At 45.0% G+C, this 20,189-nt stretch overlaps 1 protein-coding gene across 1 annotated transcript; it reads left to right on the forward strand.

Moving 5' to 3' along the window:
* The first annotated feature begins 10,003 nt into the window (after nt 1-10,003).
* PSMB3 (proteasome 20S subunit beta 3) lies at nt 10,004-19,710 on the forward strand. Its single transcript, XM_075278390.1, has 6 exons — nt 10,004-10,110; nt 11,899-12,083; nt 13,112-13,219; nt 16,036-16,213; nt 19,125-19,219; nt 19,587-19,710. The coding sequence occupies exons 1-6, from the start codon at nt 10,108-10,110 to the stop codon at nt 19,633-19,635; spliced, it is 618 nt and encodes a 205-aa protein (XP_075134491.1). The 5' UTR covers nt 10,004-10,107; the 3' UTR covers nt 19,636-19,710.
* Nucleotides 19,711-20,189: the final 479 nt, after the last annotated feature.

A 20,189-nucleotide genomic window follows, 5' to 3' on the forward strand; every position in this document is an offset into this window, starting at 1 on the left:
CCAGTATGAAATAAAAGTATTATCTGCAGGAGAAATGCATAGCAGACGGAATCTTTCTGTAAAATCAACTATATACTGGGGGTTTCAGGAACTTTTTTCCCAGTACTCTATTCCTTTTTCTCCACACTTTCTGCCCAGTGCCCTGGTAGTTTAGTGTTAACATAGGCATATTCATAAATACAAGATGCTATTAGGAAAGTATGTGGCTGTTATGACTACTGGAAAAGTTACTGTGACTATTTGTTAATCAGTTTGCTATGACTACAGGGGAAATTTGGGGGTGCCTGCTGTGACTACTGGATAACTATGTTCACCACTAGTGTCTTTACCACTAGTAGGGAGGTGACACCCAGACGTTCTATTGCTAAGAGGGACGTACACTACTGTAAATACCAAAGGAAGTTCTAATTCTCCTTCTAAGGGTCAAACCCTGAAATAATTCCTATTACTTGCATAGGAGCAGTGCTGCACATGCTCGCCATCCAACAGCAGCTTCTGGCATACGGAGACTGCTGAAAGAGTTGTTCTGTGTGGGTTCCAGTATATCAATATGAAAATAATAATTAAAGGATGCAAAATCCCTTTAAAGAGGACTTTTCATGGTTTGGGGCACGGGCAGTTCTATATACTGTCGGCTTTCCCGATCTGTGCCCCGGGTAAAGAGCTTTCAGTCCCGGTACCGTAGTCAGAAGGGCGTTCCTGACAGTCTGTCAAGAACGCCCTTCTCCACAGCAGCGCCTATCGCGCTGTAGAGTGTGAGCGGGGAGGAACGCCCCCCTCCCCTCCTGATAATACTCATCTATGGACGAGCACTGTGAGCAGAGGGAGGGGGCATTCCTCCTCGCTCACACTGTACAGCGTGATAAGCGCTGCTGTGGAGAAGGATGTTCTTGACAGACTGTCATAAACACCCTTCTGAATGTAAAGAGCTACGGTACCGGGACCGAAAGCTCTTTACCCGGGGCACAGATCGGGAAAGCCGACAGTGCGCTGAATTCAGCGCACTGTCGGCTTTCCAGCAGTATATAGAACTGCCTGTGGCCCAAACCATGAAAGGTCCTCTTTAAGGACTGCAGTGAGTATACCATAAACTTAACAGCAGAGTGGCCTGTGGGTGTAGAGGCACAGGTTGTGTTACAGGTCCCTATTTGGATGGATCTGGGCAGTAATGAAGGCCAGGTGGGTGCAAACAGGCACATTCGGTTCAAAGAATGGGTAGTTAGTTTGGGGGCAGAGTAGCAATAAGGGTACATTCGAACTTAGCAATTGGCTGCGGATTTGCGGTAGATTCCATTTCCCATTGTTTGCAAAGTGAGGCAGAGATCACAGCAGGACGCTGAAAAAATAAGAATACTGCTCGATCTTACCACGGATTCCGCAGCTCAAGACTCCCTGCTCATTAGGCGCATTCATCTGGCTCTGTTCAGCAGCGGAAAGCCGATGCCCTGCAATGGAATTCCTTCAATACAGTGGCAGAAAATAAAGAGGAATGCGTCTTCATTTTCCTCCGTGTGAATGTACCCTCAAACTTGAGACAGGTGTGGTGTAGTTTGGCAGTAAAGTGTCGTGTCAGTCGGGCTCCTGTACTGCATAATGTTTCTGTTGTTCTGTTAAGCATACCCACAAATAAGTAAAAGAATTTCATATTTAGTGAATATATAAAAAACATACAGTATAGCGGAAAAAATGGGGAGACACATCAAGGGAAACTACCAAAAGGTAACACAACCAGGTGAGAGGTAAAGGGAAAAAAATATCACAAAAAATACATAACGAACAAGGCATCACAGAAGTGCAATAGTCATAAGAGCAAACATATTACATCATCCACTATAGACATACTCGGCAAAGTGCCATATAATACACAGTATACTGTACATTGTGAAGTGCTGAGTGTTGCAAAACAATCAATGGAAGAATACTAACTCACCTGGCCAACACTGAACCCCGACGCGTGTTTCGCTGCAAGACTTCGTCTGGCTGATTTTTAAACTATATGTTATTTTTTAAAATGTTTATTTATTATGCTTACTTATATAGAACCATCATATTCCTCAGCGCTTTACAGATATTGACGGTCACTGTCCCATATAAGGCTCACAATCTAAATTCCCTAACAGTATGTCTTTGGTGTGTGGGAGGAAACTGGAGTACCCGGAGGAAACCCACACAAACACGGGGAGAACATACAAACTACTTGCAGATGTTGTCCTTGGCAGGATTCGAACCCAGGACTCCAGTGCTAACCACTGAGCCACCGTACTGCCCATATATTTATATATTCAATAAATATAAGCCAGTCCTATACATTATATCACACAGTGAGGTGGGAAGCTCCCTGCCTGTGTCAGAACGAAAGAGGAAGTGCCACACCAAGAGGAGGCTTCTGAAATGGTGAAATATTCAGAATTTAAGTAAATTATTAAAGCATACCTTCCGTTATAAATAACTTTTCATACATGAATAGTGCATTTGAATGTAAGAAACTTTGTAATATATCTTACTAAGAAGATTTGTTTCTTTCTACACTTATTAAGCTGTTCCTCTGCTCCTTATCTTCATCCTGACTGCTTGTTTACATTATATCCATCACCATAATCAGCCTGTGAGGGCCCCTTCACACGCAGTTTACGCTCCACTCATTCAGACACGTATACACGAGCACTTCAAAACACATCCCATTCACTTCAATGGGAGCGCGCGTAAAGCCGACTTTACACACACTCCCATTGAAGTAAATGGGATGTGTTTTGAAGCGCTCGTGTATACGTGTCTGAATGAGCGGAGCGTAAACTCCGTGTGAAGGGGCCCTTACACAAAACCTCTTTCTCCAAAAATAAGCCCTACTCCGAATATAAATTAGTTTGATTTTGCAGGGTTTTTGGAGTAGACCTGAATTATAAGCCCACATGACATCATGGAAATGGAGAATAGACATACCGGTGCTTCCAACTGTCCTGGGCAAGTGCCTTCCCGCCACACCAGGGAAAAATCCACTTGCCCATTTATGAGTCCTGCTCCACAGTCCCACCTCCTTCCTCCCAAGTCCGCTTTCTGAATGCCGCCTCCCGGGTCTCGCTTCCAGGCCGCTACCTTGCTATGGGCTTCACTAACTACGTGACCATACATCAGGTGCCACCCTTGCTCGCTCCCATACATGCAGCCACTCCACTACAGCACCTCCCCCTTGTTTAACACCCACTAACCCTGCACCATTAATTTTACAAAATTCGTCTGGAGCGAATCAGAAAAGATTCTGATTTGCTCTGGTGCCTGAAAAATAAGACCCACCCCGAAAATAAGCCCTAGCCCTTTTTTGGAGGAAAAAATAATATAAGACCATGTCTTATTTTCGGAGAAACGTGGGTAGATCTATATGGAGCAGGGAGGGATGAGTTTGATTCTTCTGTACCACTAGTTAATGCTTCATTCTGTGTACTAGCAGCCTCTTATCTACAACCTAAAGCTAGGTTCACACTAGTACTCACTCTACGTTCAGGGATTCCATTCCCCATTCCGCTTAAAAGAGTGCAAAGAGAAAAGTCCTGCAAGCAGAACTTTTCTCTCCTCATTTTTTGAGCCAAAACCTGGCGGACCTTATTATAGTCTATGAGGCTATGGGTTTCAATGGGTAATTGCTTTTTAAGCGGACCGAGTTTCTGTTTTTCGGGTCCCTAAGCGGGATCTGCTTGCAGTCATTCATTCTGATTACCTCTAGTGTATGAAATTCTGACTATGGTCATGTGATTTATGGTCCATGGTCATATGATGAACAGAGACCATTATAGTCACAGCACAGTAATCAGACATCTGCCTGGTAACAAGCTGGATAAATCACATGACGATGGTCAGAATTTCATCCACTAGAGGTAATCAGAATGAATGACAGCAAGCAGAGATCTAGAAAACTGTGAGGAATTGATACAGAAAGTATATTGGAAATTATATATCTTTTTATTATATAAACAATAATATTTTTCTCTCAGTATTGGTCTGAAAGTGGCCAACCCCTTTAAGTGTCTTATCTATACCCCCTCCCCTCTTCATAGACTAAAATGGAAAAAGTAACTCTGCCTGGGAAGTGGAGAAGAAAAGAAGAAAACACTTTTTTTTAAAAAAAAAAAATAAAGATATATTACAAAGTTTCTTATTTTCACCTGTACTATTTATTCATGAAAAGCTGTTCTTTCTTAAATTGTAATTATGCTTTAAATTGGAATAAAACCAAACAACTTTTGAAGTTGCTGTAAAACTCCTTTAGGGCCCCTTCACACAGCGTAAACGCGCCGCTCATTTAGACCCGTACACGTGAGCACTTCAAAACACATCTCATTCACTTCAATGGGAGCGCGCATGAAGCCGGCTTTACACGCACTCCCATTGAAGTGAATGGGATGTGTTTTGAAGCGCTCGCATGTACGGGTCTAAATGAGTGGCGCGCTTACTGTGTGGAGGCACTGAGGGCATTATAGTATACAGGTGGTCACTCACTGACTATATACTGTGTGAGCACTAAAGGGGCATTATACTGTATAGGGGCACATAGGCAGGATTACAGATGTGGCTTATTATCTGCAAATCTACCACAGCAGGGCATAGCTTTTGTCCGGCTTTCTGTCCTCTGAAAGATAGGAGGTAATCCCGTTGCATCTCCTGAGCCAAGGTGCAGGACACAACAGCATATAGTGCTTTCCATACTGTACATACGAATGAAGCTACGAACATACCTCCCAACTTTTGAAGGGGCGAAAGAGGGACAAAATATGCAGCACGCGTGCATGCCGTGGCAAACTTAGCTCCGCCCACTTTATGTTGACTCCACCCATTTTCATTAATTTTTCATGTGCCCCCACACAGTATAATCTTCCTACAGTCACCTGTAAATTATATTCCCCCCCTCCATCTCTCGCAGTTTCATATAACCCCTTTATCTGCCCCCCAGTTTCATTTCCCCCTCCCATCTCTGCCCCAGTTTCATGTCCCCCCGATTCATCTGCCCCAGTGCCATGCCGTTCTCCCCCCTTCATCTGCCCCAGTGTCATGCCGTTCCCCCCCTTCATCTGCCCCAGTGTCATGCTGTTCTCCCCCCCATCATCTTCCCCAGTGTCATGCCATTCTCCCCCCCCCCACTTCATCTGCCCCAGTGTCATGCCGTTCTCCCCCCCACTTCATCTGCCCCCAGTGTCATGCCGTTCTCCCCCCCACTTCATCTGCCCCAGTGTCATGCCGTTCTCCCCCCTTCATCTGCCCCAGTGTCATGCCGTTCTCCCCCTTCATCTGCCCCAGTGTCATGCCATTCTCGCCCCCTTCATCTGCCCCAGTGTCATGCCGTTCTCCCCCCCCTTCAACTGCCCCAGTGTCATGTCATTCTCCCCTCCTTCATATGCCCCAAGTTTCATAGGCCCCCTATTACTATAGTACTTGTACTCACCTTCCAACGCTCCCCCGCCCCCCTCTCTCACTCCGCTCACATAGTTGTAGGCCCAATGTGATGTCATCACATCGCGCCAACACACGCCGGAGCACAGCGGTAAGGCAGGAGCTGAGCTGTGACAGAGGACGCCGATGAGTTGAAATTGGGACATACCTCCCTCCGACCGGGACAGGACACCGAATTTGTAAATGTCCCGCAGAAATCAGGACGGTTGGGAGGTATGCTACGAAGCATTAGCATCAGGAATAATCCATGACATGACTGTCATGGATTGGCTTCTCCTCACTTCTCTAAATGCTCTCTGATTGGCTGCCATAAATGCTCTGTGATTGGCTGGCCTCAGTGCTCTGTCATTTGCTTCCTTCCTACTTCGTTTTTGTGCAGTGAAGAAGGAAGATGTTTTAGCTTGTGAATGTTGCGTTCTAATCCTTACCACTATAGCAAGTGAAGAAGTAAGTGTGTAAATGCATTACATAACATATCTAATCCTCTGGCATGTTATACTGTGTGCAGATGCCCATATCTAATCCTCTGCTGTGCGATACTGTGTGCATGTTCTGGTACGTGTATCTCAGCTTGGATATCAGTGTTGGATTGTACATGTGGAGTGACTGTGTGTCTGGCAGTTGGAATACAAGTGAAAGACTTGCAGGTTTGTATTGGCTAATGGGGTGGGGGGTCATTGTTTCGGGAAAGCTGTATCTCAGCAATGGTACGTCCAAGCGAGTTGGGACTTGGTCTTAAACCTCAGACTGTCTACGTTATTACAATGTAATTACAAAGTTCACATGGGGGGGCGGATTTTGGCACAGAGAGTGATGCAGGGAGCCGCGTCACTCTTGGGTCAAAACCCGAATGTCGCGACTTTATGCTCTCCACGGCGAAACCGTTTTTTTTTTTTTAAAGAGGACCTTTCATCAGATCGGGCACATGCAGTTTTATATACTGCTGGAAAGCTGACAGTGCGCTGAATTCAGCGCACTGTCGGCTTTCCCGATCTGTGCCTGGTGTAAAGCGCTATCGGTCCCGGTAACGTAGGGCTTTACAGTCAGAAGGGCGTTTCTGACACTTAGCCAGGGACGCCCTTCTGCCCAGCAGTGCCTATCGCGCTGTGCTCTAAGACTGAGGAGGAACTCCCCCCTCCCTCTCCTGATAATACTCGTCTATGGACGAGCTGTATGAGCAGAGGGAGGGGGCGTTTCTCCCCGCTCACACTGTACAGCGCGATAGGCGCTGCTGGGCAGAAGGGCGTCCCTGGCTAACTGTCAGAAACGCCCTTCTGACAATAAAGCGCTACGGTACCGGGACTGATAGCGCTTTACACCGGGCACAGATCGGGAAAGCCGACAGTGTGCTGAATTCAGCGCACTGTCAGCTTTCCAGCAGTATATAGAATTGCCTGTGCCCAATCTGATGAAAGGTCCTCTTTAAACCGGACACAAAGTCCTGCATGTCTGACCATGTGTCCAGTTAAAAAAAAAAGTTTCACCGCAGAGCGCACAAAACGCTCACCGGCGCTCCTGCTTCAAATGAATGGGTTTTGAAAAATGCCTGCAAGTTTCCGTCTCCTGTCCAGTTTTGGGCAGGAAATGGAAATCTGCAGAAAGGAGGCCGGGACGCATATGTGAACCTGGCCTTACACTGTATAACCTACAGTGTTATACTTACCTATTTGCTTTAGCAATAAAACCCAAGTCTAGTTGAAGTGATGAAGTAAAACTGTTAGGACAGGCCGGGTCCTCTGCTGTGCTGGGGACCCAGTGCAGTAGATGCTGGGGAAGGGGGTGTTTTGGTTGTCTGTCTGCCCCTTCCCTGAGCTTGAGGACTGTTTTTTTTTCCCCCATTTGGAACTCAGCCTGGCTGAATATGGCGTATCTGCATTGCTCCTATTAACCCCTTCCCAACGGAATAGGAGCAGATGCAGATATCTGAGCCGCAGCGTCTGCCTAGCGGCAGCAACCTTCGGCATCGGGGGGAAGCCGCGACAGTCGGGTTTTGACCAGAGAGTGACGCGGCTCCCCACATCACTCTCAGTGCCAAAATCTGCCCCACCGCCCCCAGTGTGAACTTAGCCTTACATTTCACTTCTCTTCCTCGCATATGAGGGGGTACCCAAAAGTTTCCAGAAAAGTTGTTTTTGAAGCGTGTATTTATTTTTTTGTACAAAATTCCTTCAATCTCCTTCAAAGTACTCTCCTTTAGCGGCAATACACTTGTCAAATCTCGTCTGCCATTGTTCAAAACATTTTTTAAATTAATCTTCTTTGATGTGTGCAAGCGCCTCCGTCGTTTTCCTCTTCACCTCCTCCACGTCGGCGAAACGCTTCCCCTTGTGGTTCCTCTTCATTCGTGGGAATAAAAAAAAGTCACTGGGAGCCATATCGGGTGAATAGGGTGGGTGGGGTAAGACAGCCATGCCGTTTCTTGCCATGAAAGTGGTCACCGAGATGGCGGTGTGGGCTGGGGCAACACTGTTGCGCAACCTCTTGAGAACCCCCAAGTAGAAAACCTGGTTGACAGTCTGACCTGTTGGAACGAATTCCGAGTACACAATCCCTTTTGCATCAAAAAAACAAATGACCATTGTCTTCACACTGGACTTCACTTGACGAGCCTTTTTGGCGCGGGGAGAGGATGACGTCTTCCCGTGGCTTTCCGGGTCGTAAGCATAGCAGCAAAACTAATCTCCCGTAATAATTTTAGAAAAAAATTCTGGGTCGGTTTCGGCATGTTCTTTCATGGCACGGCATGTTTCGATGCGACACTCTTTCTGTTGATCAGTCAAGAACCGCGGCACAAACTTTGCAGCGACCCGTGACATGCCCAAATCCTCCGATAAAATGCGCTGAATTGAGCTCCAACTCACTCCAGACAACTCTTCGAGTTCCTCAATGGTTCGTCGTCGATCTTCATGCACGAGCTCGTTGATTTTTTGGACACTTTCGTCCGTTCGCGAAGTTGACGGACGTCCAGAACGCGGTTGATCATCAATTGACATTTCACCATTTTTAAAGCGGGTAAACCACAAGTAAACTTGAGCTTGACACATAGCGTCATCCTTGTAAGCGGTCTTCAACATTTGTACGGTTCCCGAGCAGAAAGCAAAACTTCACAGTCGCGCTGCTCATAAAACTTCTCCATGAAGAAAAACGACGGCTGGACAAAACAGCTCTTGCAAGAAAATTCACTGCGGGTAGATGAAACCTTCCGCATCAACGCCGCTTGGCACACTGACTGAGAAGGCGTAGTTGAACAAATAACTAGCTGCGGAATCACGTACTACGAAAACTGCGCGCGCAGCGGCCTCATTCTGGAAACTTTTGGGTCCCCCCTCGTAATAATAACGTAGGCAGTCTGAGGATCCAGGAACTTTAACGTGCTTTGCTCCAGTGATTTGCTGAAACACTTGCGTAGCAGATTATTTTCTCCTTCTGTTTCCAGCCCAAAAAAATCTGTGAAAAAAAACAATAAATTTCATGAAATAGGATAAGTGAAAGTCATAATATCCCCCTATATAAAATGTAGTTTCTGTCTGTGCTTTATGCGCGACCAAAGGACTGGACCAAATTTGGCACACAGATCCGGGAAGGTATAAGACCAAGTCCCAACTCGCTCAGACGTACCGTTGCTGAGATACAGCTTTCCCAAAACAATGACACCCCCCCCCCATTAGCCAATACAAACCTGCAAGTCTTTCACTCATATTTTCCGACTGCCAGACGCACAGTCACTCCACATGTACAATCCAACACTGATATCCAAGCTGAGATACACGTACCAGAACATGCACACAGTATCGCACGGCAGAGGATTAGATACGGGCATCTGCACACAGTATAACATGCCAGAGGATTAGATATGTTATGTAATGCATCTGCACACAGTATCGCACGGCAGAGGATTAGATACGGGCATCTGCACACAGTATAACATGCCAGAGGATTAGATATGTTATGTAATGCATCTGCACACAGTATCGCACGGCAGAGGATTAGATACGGGCATCTGCACACAGTATACATGCCAGAGGATTAGATATGTTATGTGATGCATCTGCACACTTACTTCTTCACTGCACAAAAACAAAGTGGGAAGGAAGCCAATCACAGAGCACTGAGGCCAGCCAATCACAGAGCACTGAGGCCAGCCAATCACAGAGCACTGAGGCCAGCCAATCACAGAGCAGTTATGCCAGCCAATCACAGAGCAGTTATGGTAGCCAATCAGAGAGCATTTAGAGAGTGAGGAGAAGCCAATCCATGACGGCACGTCATAGATTATTCCTGATGCTAAAGCTTTACCCTAAACCAAATTTTTAAACATAATAAGTGTTGTTGTACTATAGCAACCAGTCCGCCAATATCCCATCATGCTTTTATTTCCGCCGCTCTTTATCTACTTGTTCCCACAATGCACTTGTTCGCTTTCCGGTCCTCCGGATACCCATCACGCAATGCGGCACTCTATGACTTCGCTTATTTTATTTATTCCCGCCCCCTTCAGGCACTTCAACCAATCGTAGGTGACTGACAGGTCTTCAAGCCAATCAGAGTACGGAATGTCTGGCGAAGCCGCCTATCAGCAGTAAGTGGGCGTATCTTACGCGCAGCAGTGCAGGAACCGGGTGCCGCTTTCGGTTTTGAATAGCGAGAAGAAAACGTACCGGAGTCAAGATGGTGAGAGGCCGGGGAACCGGGGGGAAGAGCTGTGGGGCCAGAATGTGTTACTATAAAGGCGTATAAGCTCAGTAGAAGCATGGCGGGCAACCTTGTACCGGGCAGTTACTCAGCAAACGTCACATGGGAGTATGGAAGAGGCACTAGACGTTATAGAGGTGTCAGTAGTATGTCACTGCTGTCAGATTCAGACAATTATTCCCTATTATCAGCTATTTTAGGCTGCGGCGAGACTAACTGTAGTGATCTTCAATGGCATTAGAGACAGGAGGCCCAGAAAAGTCACCCCCCCCCCATCAATCACATCACAGCTTTACTGACACATTTATGTTTCCACTTACACTTATGGCGTATACAAGGGTATATAGCATATTAGGTGAATGTGTGACATGATGTGTATGGTGTCTGACCAGTCTACACACTAAAGCTCAGACGGGCGCAATCCTTTAGGCGAGGGTTACACAGTGATTTTGTCTGCGATGTCCAATATGCGGGTGAAGATCCCCCTCAAGATTTCTTCACTGATATTGGTGAATGGTGTCGCATTGCGATGCTTAGGAAGCGTTCACACTACCGCTACTGTCCAGTCAGGGGTTTCCATCCTAAACCCCAGGGAAACTGGCTTGCTGGCGGTCAACCCCCTATTGGCGGCTTTTTTTTTTTGGAGGCTGATTTTGAGGCGGATTCAGCGTCAAAATCAGCGCCAAAAACTCTGTGTGCACTGACCCTTAGGCTCCTTGCAGATGGCTGCCTGTGCACTGGCAGGGTTTCTGTGGCCCCATTCGTTCAAAAGGAGCTGCAGAAGCACAGCAGCAAAACCGGACAGGAATAAGATCTATCCAGAGCTTTGCGGCACATTGATCCGTATATTACACAGTCACGTCTTTGGGCCTATAGAAATGAATGGGTCAGTGTGATATCCAGGAAAAACCTTGGTTAGCAAACTGAACTCGTCCATGATCATCTGCAAGGGGCCATAGTCTCTGTTCACATCTTTGCTTGGAGCATATATTGCAGATTCCATCATATTTGCCACAGAATAAGTAATCAGTATGTGGTCTGTGGGGGTCCAACACCCAGAACCTGCATAGATCAGCTGTTCTGCTGGGTGCCGGGAGCTACATCAGTTGACAGGTTTCGCATGAAGGCTCTCTAATACAAATAATAGGGGCAACTGTCAACTACATAGCGGTGTTTTGGAAGTAGTGCAGCTCCACCCCTATTACTTTAATAGGAACCGTTGGCACATGCTCCCTGTCCACTACAGCAGCGTCCGGTGCCCAGACACTGCTGGAACAGCTGATCTATGCGAGGTTTGGGTGTTGGACCCTCACAGACCACATACCATCCTATCCTGTGTCATCAGTATTAAAAATTGTTGTGGGGCTGAACAACCCCTTTACATATGCTTCTTTTTTTCTTGGTAAATTAATGGACACCATAATGAGTCGATTGGATGTAAGTCTTTCAATGGACTGGTCACAGCTTGAGTTCCTAAAATGAAAAAGAAAAGCAGGATTTCTTATGGAGATTGCACATTACATGGCTGCTTTATGATCCCCACACTCCCTTTGTTTATCTCTTTGTGCTCCCCTTTCCAAACCTCACTGCCAAATGTAATAAAATTCAGGTCTATCCTCCAAAGTGATATGTCATTTCTCAGTCACAAATCTGTGTCATCCAATGACTTCAGTGGTAATAGGGAAACTCCCTTTAAGTCGAAAACACTGTTAGGCAAAGATTTCGGATCATAATAGTACCTGAATTAGTTTTCTTAATCTCTTGCAGTCTATTATGTCATACAACGGTGGGGCCGTCATGGCCATGAGAGGGAAGAACTGCGTGGCCATTGCTGCAGATAGACGCTTTGGAGTCCAAGCCCAGATGGTAACAACTGACTTCCAGAAAATCTTTCCCATGGGAGACCGCTTGTATATCGGATTGGCCGGACTAGCAACTGATGTGCAGACAGTGTACGGTTTGCGTTCTGTTTACATGAGATTATTAGTTGCTCTATTTTCACTGGTGCTTCTTGAGAGTCAGTATTTTATTACATGTCTGAGAATAGTAAAAAAAAGGGATTGTATTTTACCCAGTCATGGTGCCACCTGCGCCTGTGGATTTGTCTGGTATTGCAACTCCGCCCTCTTTATTTCAGTACTGCAGTAGTAAGCACACCCCATAGATAACAGTAGATACACACTCCCTCAAATCACCTCCAGACTATTACTAGGATGTAATAGAATGACATTGATGCCCTTGTATATTCTGGCCAGTAGAACATAATAGATTTAGATAGATACATTTTAAGGCATCACACTGCAAACCTTCATTCTGCTGCTCCTCTGAAGAGTCACAGTGGCCTCCTGGCTTGACTGGTCTGCCTAAGGCTGGGATACATTCTAACAAGCCAGCTCCGGCAGCATCCTGCGCATGTGCAGTGCAGCATTGTGTACAGGCTTCTTATTCTCTAGATGCCACAAGAGCGGCTTGTGATGACATATCCCAGTCTATGCGATGCCAAGAGAGGGACCAACCAGTGTGATTATTCTTTTTCTGTACTATGCTATATCAGCCAGAATTTACAAAAGTATAATTGTTAAAGTGTAACTAAACTTTTCGGGCAACTTTTGATTTTCTGGCAGTATTTGTGGCTTTAATATACTTTATTCACAAATTTTTTTATTATTTCTTTGAAATCCTCCATTTCTTTATTCTTTCCCTTGCTGTTCCTGCCTCTCACTAAGTAAATGTGTATGGAGTACAGGCTGTGCAAAACATAGAGAACATGGGGGAGGGTTACTTCAAACTGTTATATCTCTGACATTGTAAAATGAATAAACTTGCTTTTGATGTCATATGAAAGAGGAGATTGTCTTCTTTGATATGACATCACGGTTGCATTATATTATTTCTAGAGATATCACTGGTTGAAAACAGTCAGGATTAGGATATTTATGTGCAGCTGTATAATATGATATAAATATCCTCTCTTATACAGGTCCCAGCGCCTGAAGTTCAGACTGAATCTGTATGAGCTAAAGGAAGGACGTCAGATTAAACCTAAGACTTTCATGAGCATGGTCTCTAATTTGTTGTATGAGAGAAGGTAAGAGGCTTGTTTCAGTATAAAGGAAACTTGTTTTTTGTTTTTTTTTTGTTTTGTCAAGGAAAAAAGAAAACATCAGTTGTAATAAGTGGATTTTAATCCTTATGTTGCATGTAACAAGGTTCTTCACATGTACAAACTACAGTGGGGCAAAAAAGTATTTAGTCAGTCACCAATAGTGCAAGTTCCACCACTTAAAAAGATGAGAGGCGTCTGTAATTTACATCATAGGTAGACCTCAACTATGAGAGACAAAATGAGAAAACAAATCCAGAAAATCACATTGTCTGATTTTGTAAGAATTTATTTGCAAATTATGGTGGAAAATAAGTATTTGGTCAGTAACAAAATTTCATCTCAATACTTTGTTATATATCCTTTGTTGGCAATGACAGAGGTCAAACGTTTTCTGTAAGTCTTCACAAGGTTGGCACACACTGTTGTTGGTATGTTGGCCCATTCCTCCATGCAGATCTCCTCTAGAGCAGTGATGTTTTGGGGCTGTCGCTTGGCAACACGGACTTTCAACTCCCTCCAAAGGTTTTCTATAGGGTTGAGATCTGGAGACTGGCTAGGCCACTCCAGGACCTTGAAATGCTTCTTACAAAGCCACTCCTTCGTTGTCCTGGCGGTGTGCTTTGGATCATTGTCATGTTGAAAGACCCAGCCACGTTTCATCTTCAATGCCCTTGCTGATGGAAGGAGGTTTGCACTCAAAATCTCACGATACATGGCCCCATTCATTCTTTCATGTGCCCGGATCAGTCGTCCTGGCCCCTTTGCAGAGAAACAGCCCCAAAGCATGATGTTTCCACCCCCATGCTTTACAGTAGGTATGGTGTTTGATGGATGCAACTCCGTATTCTTTTTCCTCCAAACACGAAAAGTTGTGTTTCTACCAAACAGTTCCAGTTTGGTTTCATCAGACCATAGGACATTCTCCCAATACTCTTCTGGATCATCCAAATGCTCTCTAGCAAACTTCAGATGGGCCCGGACATGTACTGGCTTAAGCAGTGGGACACGTCTGGCGCTGCAGGATCTGAGTCCCTGGCGGCGTAGTGTGTTACTGTTGGTAGGCTTTGTTACATTGGTCCCAGCTCTCTGCAGTTCATTCACTAGGTCCCCCCGCATGGTTCTGGGATTTTTGCTCACCGTTCTTGTAATCATTTTGACCCCACGGGGTGAGATTTTGCGTGGAGCCCCAGATCGAGGGAGATTATCAGTGGTCTTGTATGTCTTCCATTTTCTAATTATTGCTCCCACAGTTGATTTCTTCAATCCAAGCTGGTTGCCTATTGCAGATTCAGTCTTCCCAGCCTGGTGCAGGGCTACAATTTTGTTTCTGGTGTCCTTTGACAGCTCTTTGGTCTTCACCATAGTGGAGTTTGGAGTCTGGCTGTTTGAGGGTGTGCACAGGTGTCTTTTATACTGATAACAAGTTTAAACAGGTGCCATTACTACAGGTAATGAGTGGAGGAAAGAGGAGACTCTTAAAGAAGAAGTTACAGGTCTGTGAGAGCCAGAAATCTTGATTGTTTGTAGGTGACCAAATACTTATTTTCCACCATAATTTGCAAATAAATTCTTACAAAATCAGACAATGTGATTTTCTGGATTTGTTTTCTCATTTTGTCTCTCATAGTTGAGGTCTACCTATGATGTAAATTACAGACGCCTCTCATCTTTTTAAGTGGTGGAACTTGCACTATTGGTGACTGACTAAATACTTTTTTTTCCCCACTGTATATGTATAAGATACTTTTGTGGCACGCCAGAAAAGCAGTGTGGCTTAAGACGCACTAATTTATACTAAAACCTAGCCACATAATTTTTGCGCAAAGTAAGCCAATTAGCAGGTGGTGTAAATTTAGACTAAATAGTCCAAAGCCTGGTTCACATTAGCGCATGTGTTCCGTCCGGGGGAGTCCGCATGGAATACAAGCACATTTGCAAGCGCTGTGCTGTAAAAGCACACGGACCCCATAGACTATAATGGGGTCCGTGTGCTTGCTGTGCACTTCCCGCATGAATCATTCATTGTAGTCTATGGGATCCGTGTGCTTTTACAGCACAGCGCTTGCAAATTTGCTTGTATTCTGTCTGGGGGGTCCTCATGTGGTCTCCTTCCAGACGGAATACATACGCTAATGTGAACCAGGGGTAAAGCTACTTTCACACAACCAAGTTTTGGCTGTGAAACACTATATGGGGAGATAGACTTCTAGCATTGTAGTTATCTGTGATACTAATGGTCTTGTCTCCCCACTAAATACCGTTCCGTAGTGATTACAGTACAGGACAGTACATCTCACAGACTGCTAGCATTATAACTATAATACTAGGTGTGCATCTCCCCACATAGTAATAGATATATATGTTATAAGGCAGCACACCATCAGGCCAGTAAATCTGGCACACACACTGACCAAGCATCAAGATGAACGCAGCCTAAGGGACTGTTCACACAGGGAAAAATGAAGAGGCTAAATGAGCTGCAGGCTCCATGGCAAGATTGAGCAGGACATTTTTTTTTATTTTTTTTTATGCAGTCTCTGTCTCCCATTGAATAAAATGGGAGGCAGAATCCGCCCCCAAATCTGCAGCAATTCCTCCATGTGAACTTACCCTAAATGATGCAAAGAGCTGACTTGGCAGTGGTGAGGATTGTTCCTCTTTAATGCTGCATATATGACTCAATTTGACCCTGAACCAGCTTTGTGCCAAATGTATTATGTTCGTATTTTTGTAAAAAAATAAAGCATTAGAAACTTGGGCATAGCATATCTAATGATATATTTGTGTTTTTCTGTTAGGTTTGGCCCTTACTATGTTGAACCAGTCATTGCCGGACTGGACCCCAAGACCTTTGAGCCATTTATTTGCTCCCTGGACCTTATTGGATGTTCCATGGTGACTGAAGACTTCGTCGTGAGTGGTACATGTTCAGAGCAGATGTATGGCATGTGTGAGTCTCTGTGGGAACCAGATCTGGTGAGTATGGTGTAGGGCTGGCTGATTTTGCCTAAATATAAAATCTCAATTCTGTTGAATTGTTGATTTAAATCCATGTGTTTGCTTGGATAGACTAAACAAGGCCAGTGAGCTGGCAGAGTGAGAAAGTCAGACATATTGGATGCAGGCTTCTTGTCTTACCACCCAACTATTGACTACAGTGAAGAAACTCTTCATCATAGTTTGTGTGGGAGGACAAAGAAGGGCGAACCTCGATTTCACAGTTCTGATGAAAATCAGAATCCCTATTGAGGGAAATGGTGAAATAATTGAATGGATTTTGTTCATTGCACTGCCCAAGTTTGCTTGGATGCTACTTTTTCACTCTTACATCTATATGTGGCAACAATGAAGAGAACAAGGTAATAGTTTTAGGGTTTTCATCCTTATTTAGCTTGTCCAGTCCTTTCTTTATTAACTCCCAATGGACTGACACTAATCTGCCCCCTTTTACTTACACGAGAAGCTATCCATTTGACACAATTGGCAGATTTAGTACATTTTGTAAAGCATTGGTACAGTTGACTCTGTGCTGTATACAGATATATGAACAAGGACGTTCTTGTATTTACCTGGATTCCCATCTGCTGGACCACAACCAATCTGATAGGGCTTGAGTAGATTAGTTGGAAATCCCCATTCAGATTGCAGCCACTCTTTGTGAGTCCAGTCTAGATATAACCCAGAGGGAGATAACTGCCTTTAACATGGACAGATGAAGTAACTGCTTTAACCACGCATTGACCAGGCAGGCAAGGCCTTAAAGAGGACCTTACGCTGTTTCTTGTTGCATCTTTGTTTTTCATGTTTTTAAAAGTATTTTGCTTTGTTGAACTGTTTTGCTGCATGTTGTAGCACAGGGTTTCCATTTTTCCCGTGTATATTTTAATCTAAAAGTCTTCAATAAAAATTAGAATTGAGCAAAAAAAAAAAAAAAAGAGGACCTTACACAACTTCCGCTAGATCGAGCTCTTTTCGCGCTTTAATAGACACAGCTCCACTGATTCTGATACAGTTGGAATCTTTTCTCTAGCCCCCACCACTACTGAACAATAGATGCTGTTAGTATTGATACCTGACATGATGTATAGCAGGCATGTCAAACATGCGGGCCGCATGCGGCCCTTTACAGGCATATCTGCGGCCCGCACAAAAGTCTCAAACTTTTGTGCGGGCCGCAGATGTACAAAACTCACGATCAGCACTTGGAAAGTGAGCAATGGATTGGGGCGGCCCTGCTGGACGCAGCGCTGCTCCAGCGGCCGCCCCTCACCCTTCGCAGAGAGCAGGTCTCCCTGCCTGCTCTCCGCCTACTCTGCTCTGCTCTCTGCCTGCTCCGCTCCACCCCCTCCTCCCCGCCCCCTCCTCCCCACACGCCGGGTGACGTGGCCACGTAATCAGGCCCGCACCCGACGTGTGCCTGCTGAAGAGCAGAAGCAGGTAAGCTTCTGCAGACGAAATTGTGATTTTTCAAGTATTTAATCCCTATCCTATGGATAGGGGATAAATACTAGATTTATGATGATGGGGGGGTTGGGGTGCTGGGGGAGGGGGGCTTTTTGATGTCTGTCTGGCCCTTCCTTGGGCTTGAGGACTGTTTTTTCTTTTTTCCCACCCACCTTGTGATTCTTTCACTTGGGGGTTAATTGGAGCATTACAGTCTGTAGTGCTCCTATTAACCCCCAAGTGCAAGAATTGCAAGTGGGTAGGAAAAAACAGTCCTCAGGCCCAAGGAAGGGCCAGACGTCCAGAAGCCCCCCAGCACTCCAACACAATAATGGTGTCTGCCAGCTTTAACTGAGGTGCCATTTTACCGGCAATCGCAGGCACCCGGAGCAAGATTTGGGGCCTGCGTGCATTTTTATGGCAGCCGGGAGCCTTGTGAGGCTCCAGCCTGTCATTCTATACTTTCTATTGTAGGCTACTCTATGTAGCCTGTAATAGAAATGCCAGATTTTTGCGATGCATGGTATTAGTGATCAGTCCCCTAGGCCCTAGCCATTAGCTGCTGTGTGCGGCCCTTGCAACAACTTCTTGTTACTCATGTAGCCCTTGGGGTACCCTGAGTTTGAAATGCCTGATGTATAGGCCCAGGAGGGCTGCCCTGGGCAGAAGCAAACAAGTGGGTGTGATTCTGAATCTGTTCACTTCTAATAGGACCTCTGAATCACACTGCCTTGCCTGACTCCACCAACTCAGAGAGTCTAGTTACTAATTCCCCCAATTTATTTTATTTTTTTGCTTACCCCATTGCAAAGAGAGCTTGTTTTTTATGGGACGTTACATTTTTCAGTGGATGGAAAAAAAAGCTAATTCCATTGTTTTGCTGAGACTGCCATCTAAGGGCTTCTATTTTTTCTATTTTTGCATGATGCGTTGTGGTTCTTATTGGTGCCTTTGTTTTTTTACACATTATTGTACATCATTTATTTGAAGCCGCAATATTATTCCAAAGCGTTATTTCCTGTTAGTGTTAGAGAACCTTTTGTGTCTTCAGAGATTGGCGGTATTACATTCTGCTGAATTCAGCCCACTGTCAGCTTTGCTGGATTGCACCTGTGTGCCAGAGATATATGTGTCTTTAGTTTCGGTACCGATATCCATCCACTAGGAGAAGGACAGGCCTGACACCGGGCTACACAGGGCTTCACCACTCATCTGACATTGATAGCGTATCCTGATCCTGGGAATCTTCTTTAAACTGCCTGGTGCAGAGCAACACAGCGGAGCTCTCACTGCAATTTAATAGGGACATTGAGCAGTATTGAGTTGATCAGTCAGATTATTCAGATAGATCTATTCACCCTGATACCCTCATTTAGGGGTTAAACAAACATTCATCGTTTCCTCACGACCTTTGCTTCTTTTTTTGCCTCTTCTTCCCATAAAGGAGCCAGAAGACTTGTTTGAGACCATTTCCCAGGCCATGCTTAATGCTGTGGATAGAGATGCCGTATCAGGAATGGGTGTGGTTGTACACATCATGTAAGTAAAAACCAAGTTCTGTATCCCCTATTTACCATAGAGAGAATGTGTCATAGTTTGGGGAGGGGAATCCATCTAGTTGACGCTATCATCTTGCAGGCTAATTTTCAGCGTGTAATTTGATGGTTTGACTCTGAGTTTACATGCCTGGATTTTCCTCTAAGCAGCTTGGAATCCTCTGCATTAAATCATTTGTAGTGTAACCATAATGAAGGCTGCTGCGATGGTCAGGGAAGACGTGGCAGATGGTAAACTAGATTAATTGGTCAGCGGCAGCTGTCGGGAGGGCTTTGTATTTCGCTGAATCTCTTGTGATATGCATGAGACTTGAACCCAGCAGTGAAATTGTAAACTGTTGTCTTTTCAGAGAAAAGGATAAAATTACCACCCGGACACTGAAGGCTCGTATGGATTAACTTTTTGTTGACTGGACCTCTGGAATGATCAATGTCTTTTTTTTTTTTAAATTAAAAAAGGAAAATATATACTCAGATCTGGTATGTCTTTTATTTACTGTTAGATGTGTTTAAAGGGTTTGTGCAGGTCTGTGAGATTTCGGATGCTAGATCAGATCAGTAGGGGCCTTTTGTGCAAGTGAATGGGAACAGAGCTGCGGTACTCCTACGTTGCTGCTATACATTGGATGGCACCTTCTGATTCAAGCTCTGTCCACTGTATACAATCCGGAGGCTTGCCCGTACAGCTGATCAATGCGTGGTCCTGACAGCTACTATGAAACCTGGTATATGAGTATTCTTTCGGGGCAGTGTGAGCCATGTTTATCAAACAGGTGACATGGGAAGGGAACACCAGCTGACATTTAAGGACTAGCCTTTTTCTTTAAACTTTGCTGACCCTTTTAAGCTGAAGTTCATATGGAAAGTACTTACTAAGGAGTAGTGGCTATGGACTTTATAGTGGCTAAACTGTTGCAATATACTGTAGCGATATAGTAGAATAGTGAATGAGA

This window comes from Leptodactylus fuscus, chromosome 6, assembly GCF_031893055.1.
Source record: "Leptodactylus fuscus isolate aLepFus1 chromosome 6, aLepFus1.hap2, whole genome shotgun sequence".
NCBI classification, from domain to species: domain Eukaryota; kingdom Metazoa; phylum Chordata; class Amphibia; order Anura; family Leptodactylidae; genus Leptodactylus; species Leptodactylus fuscus.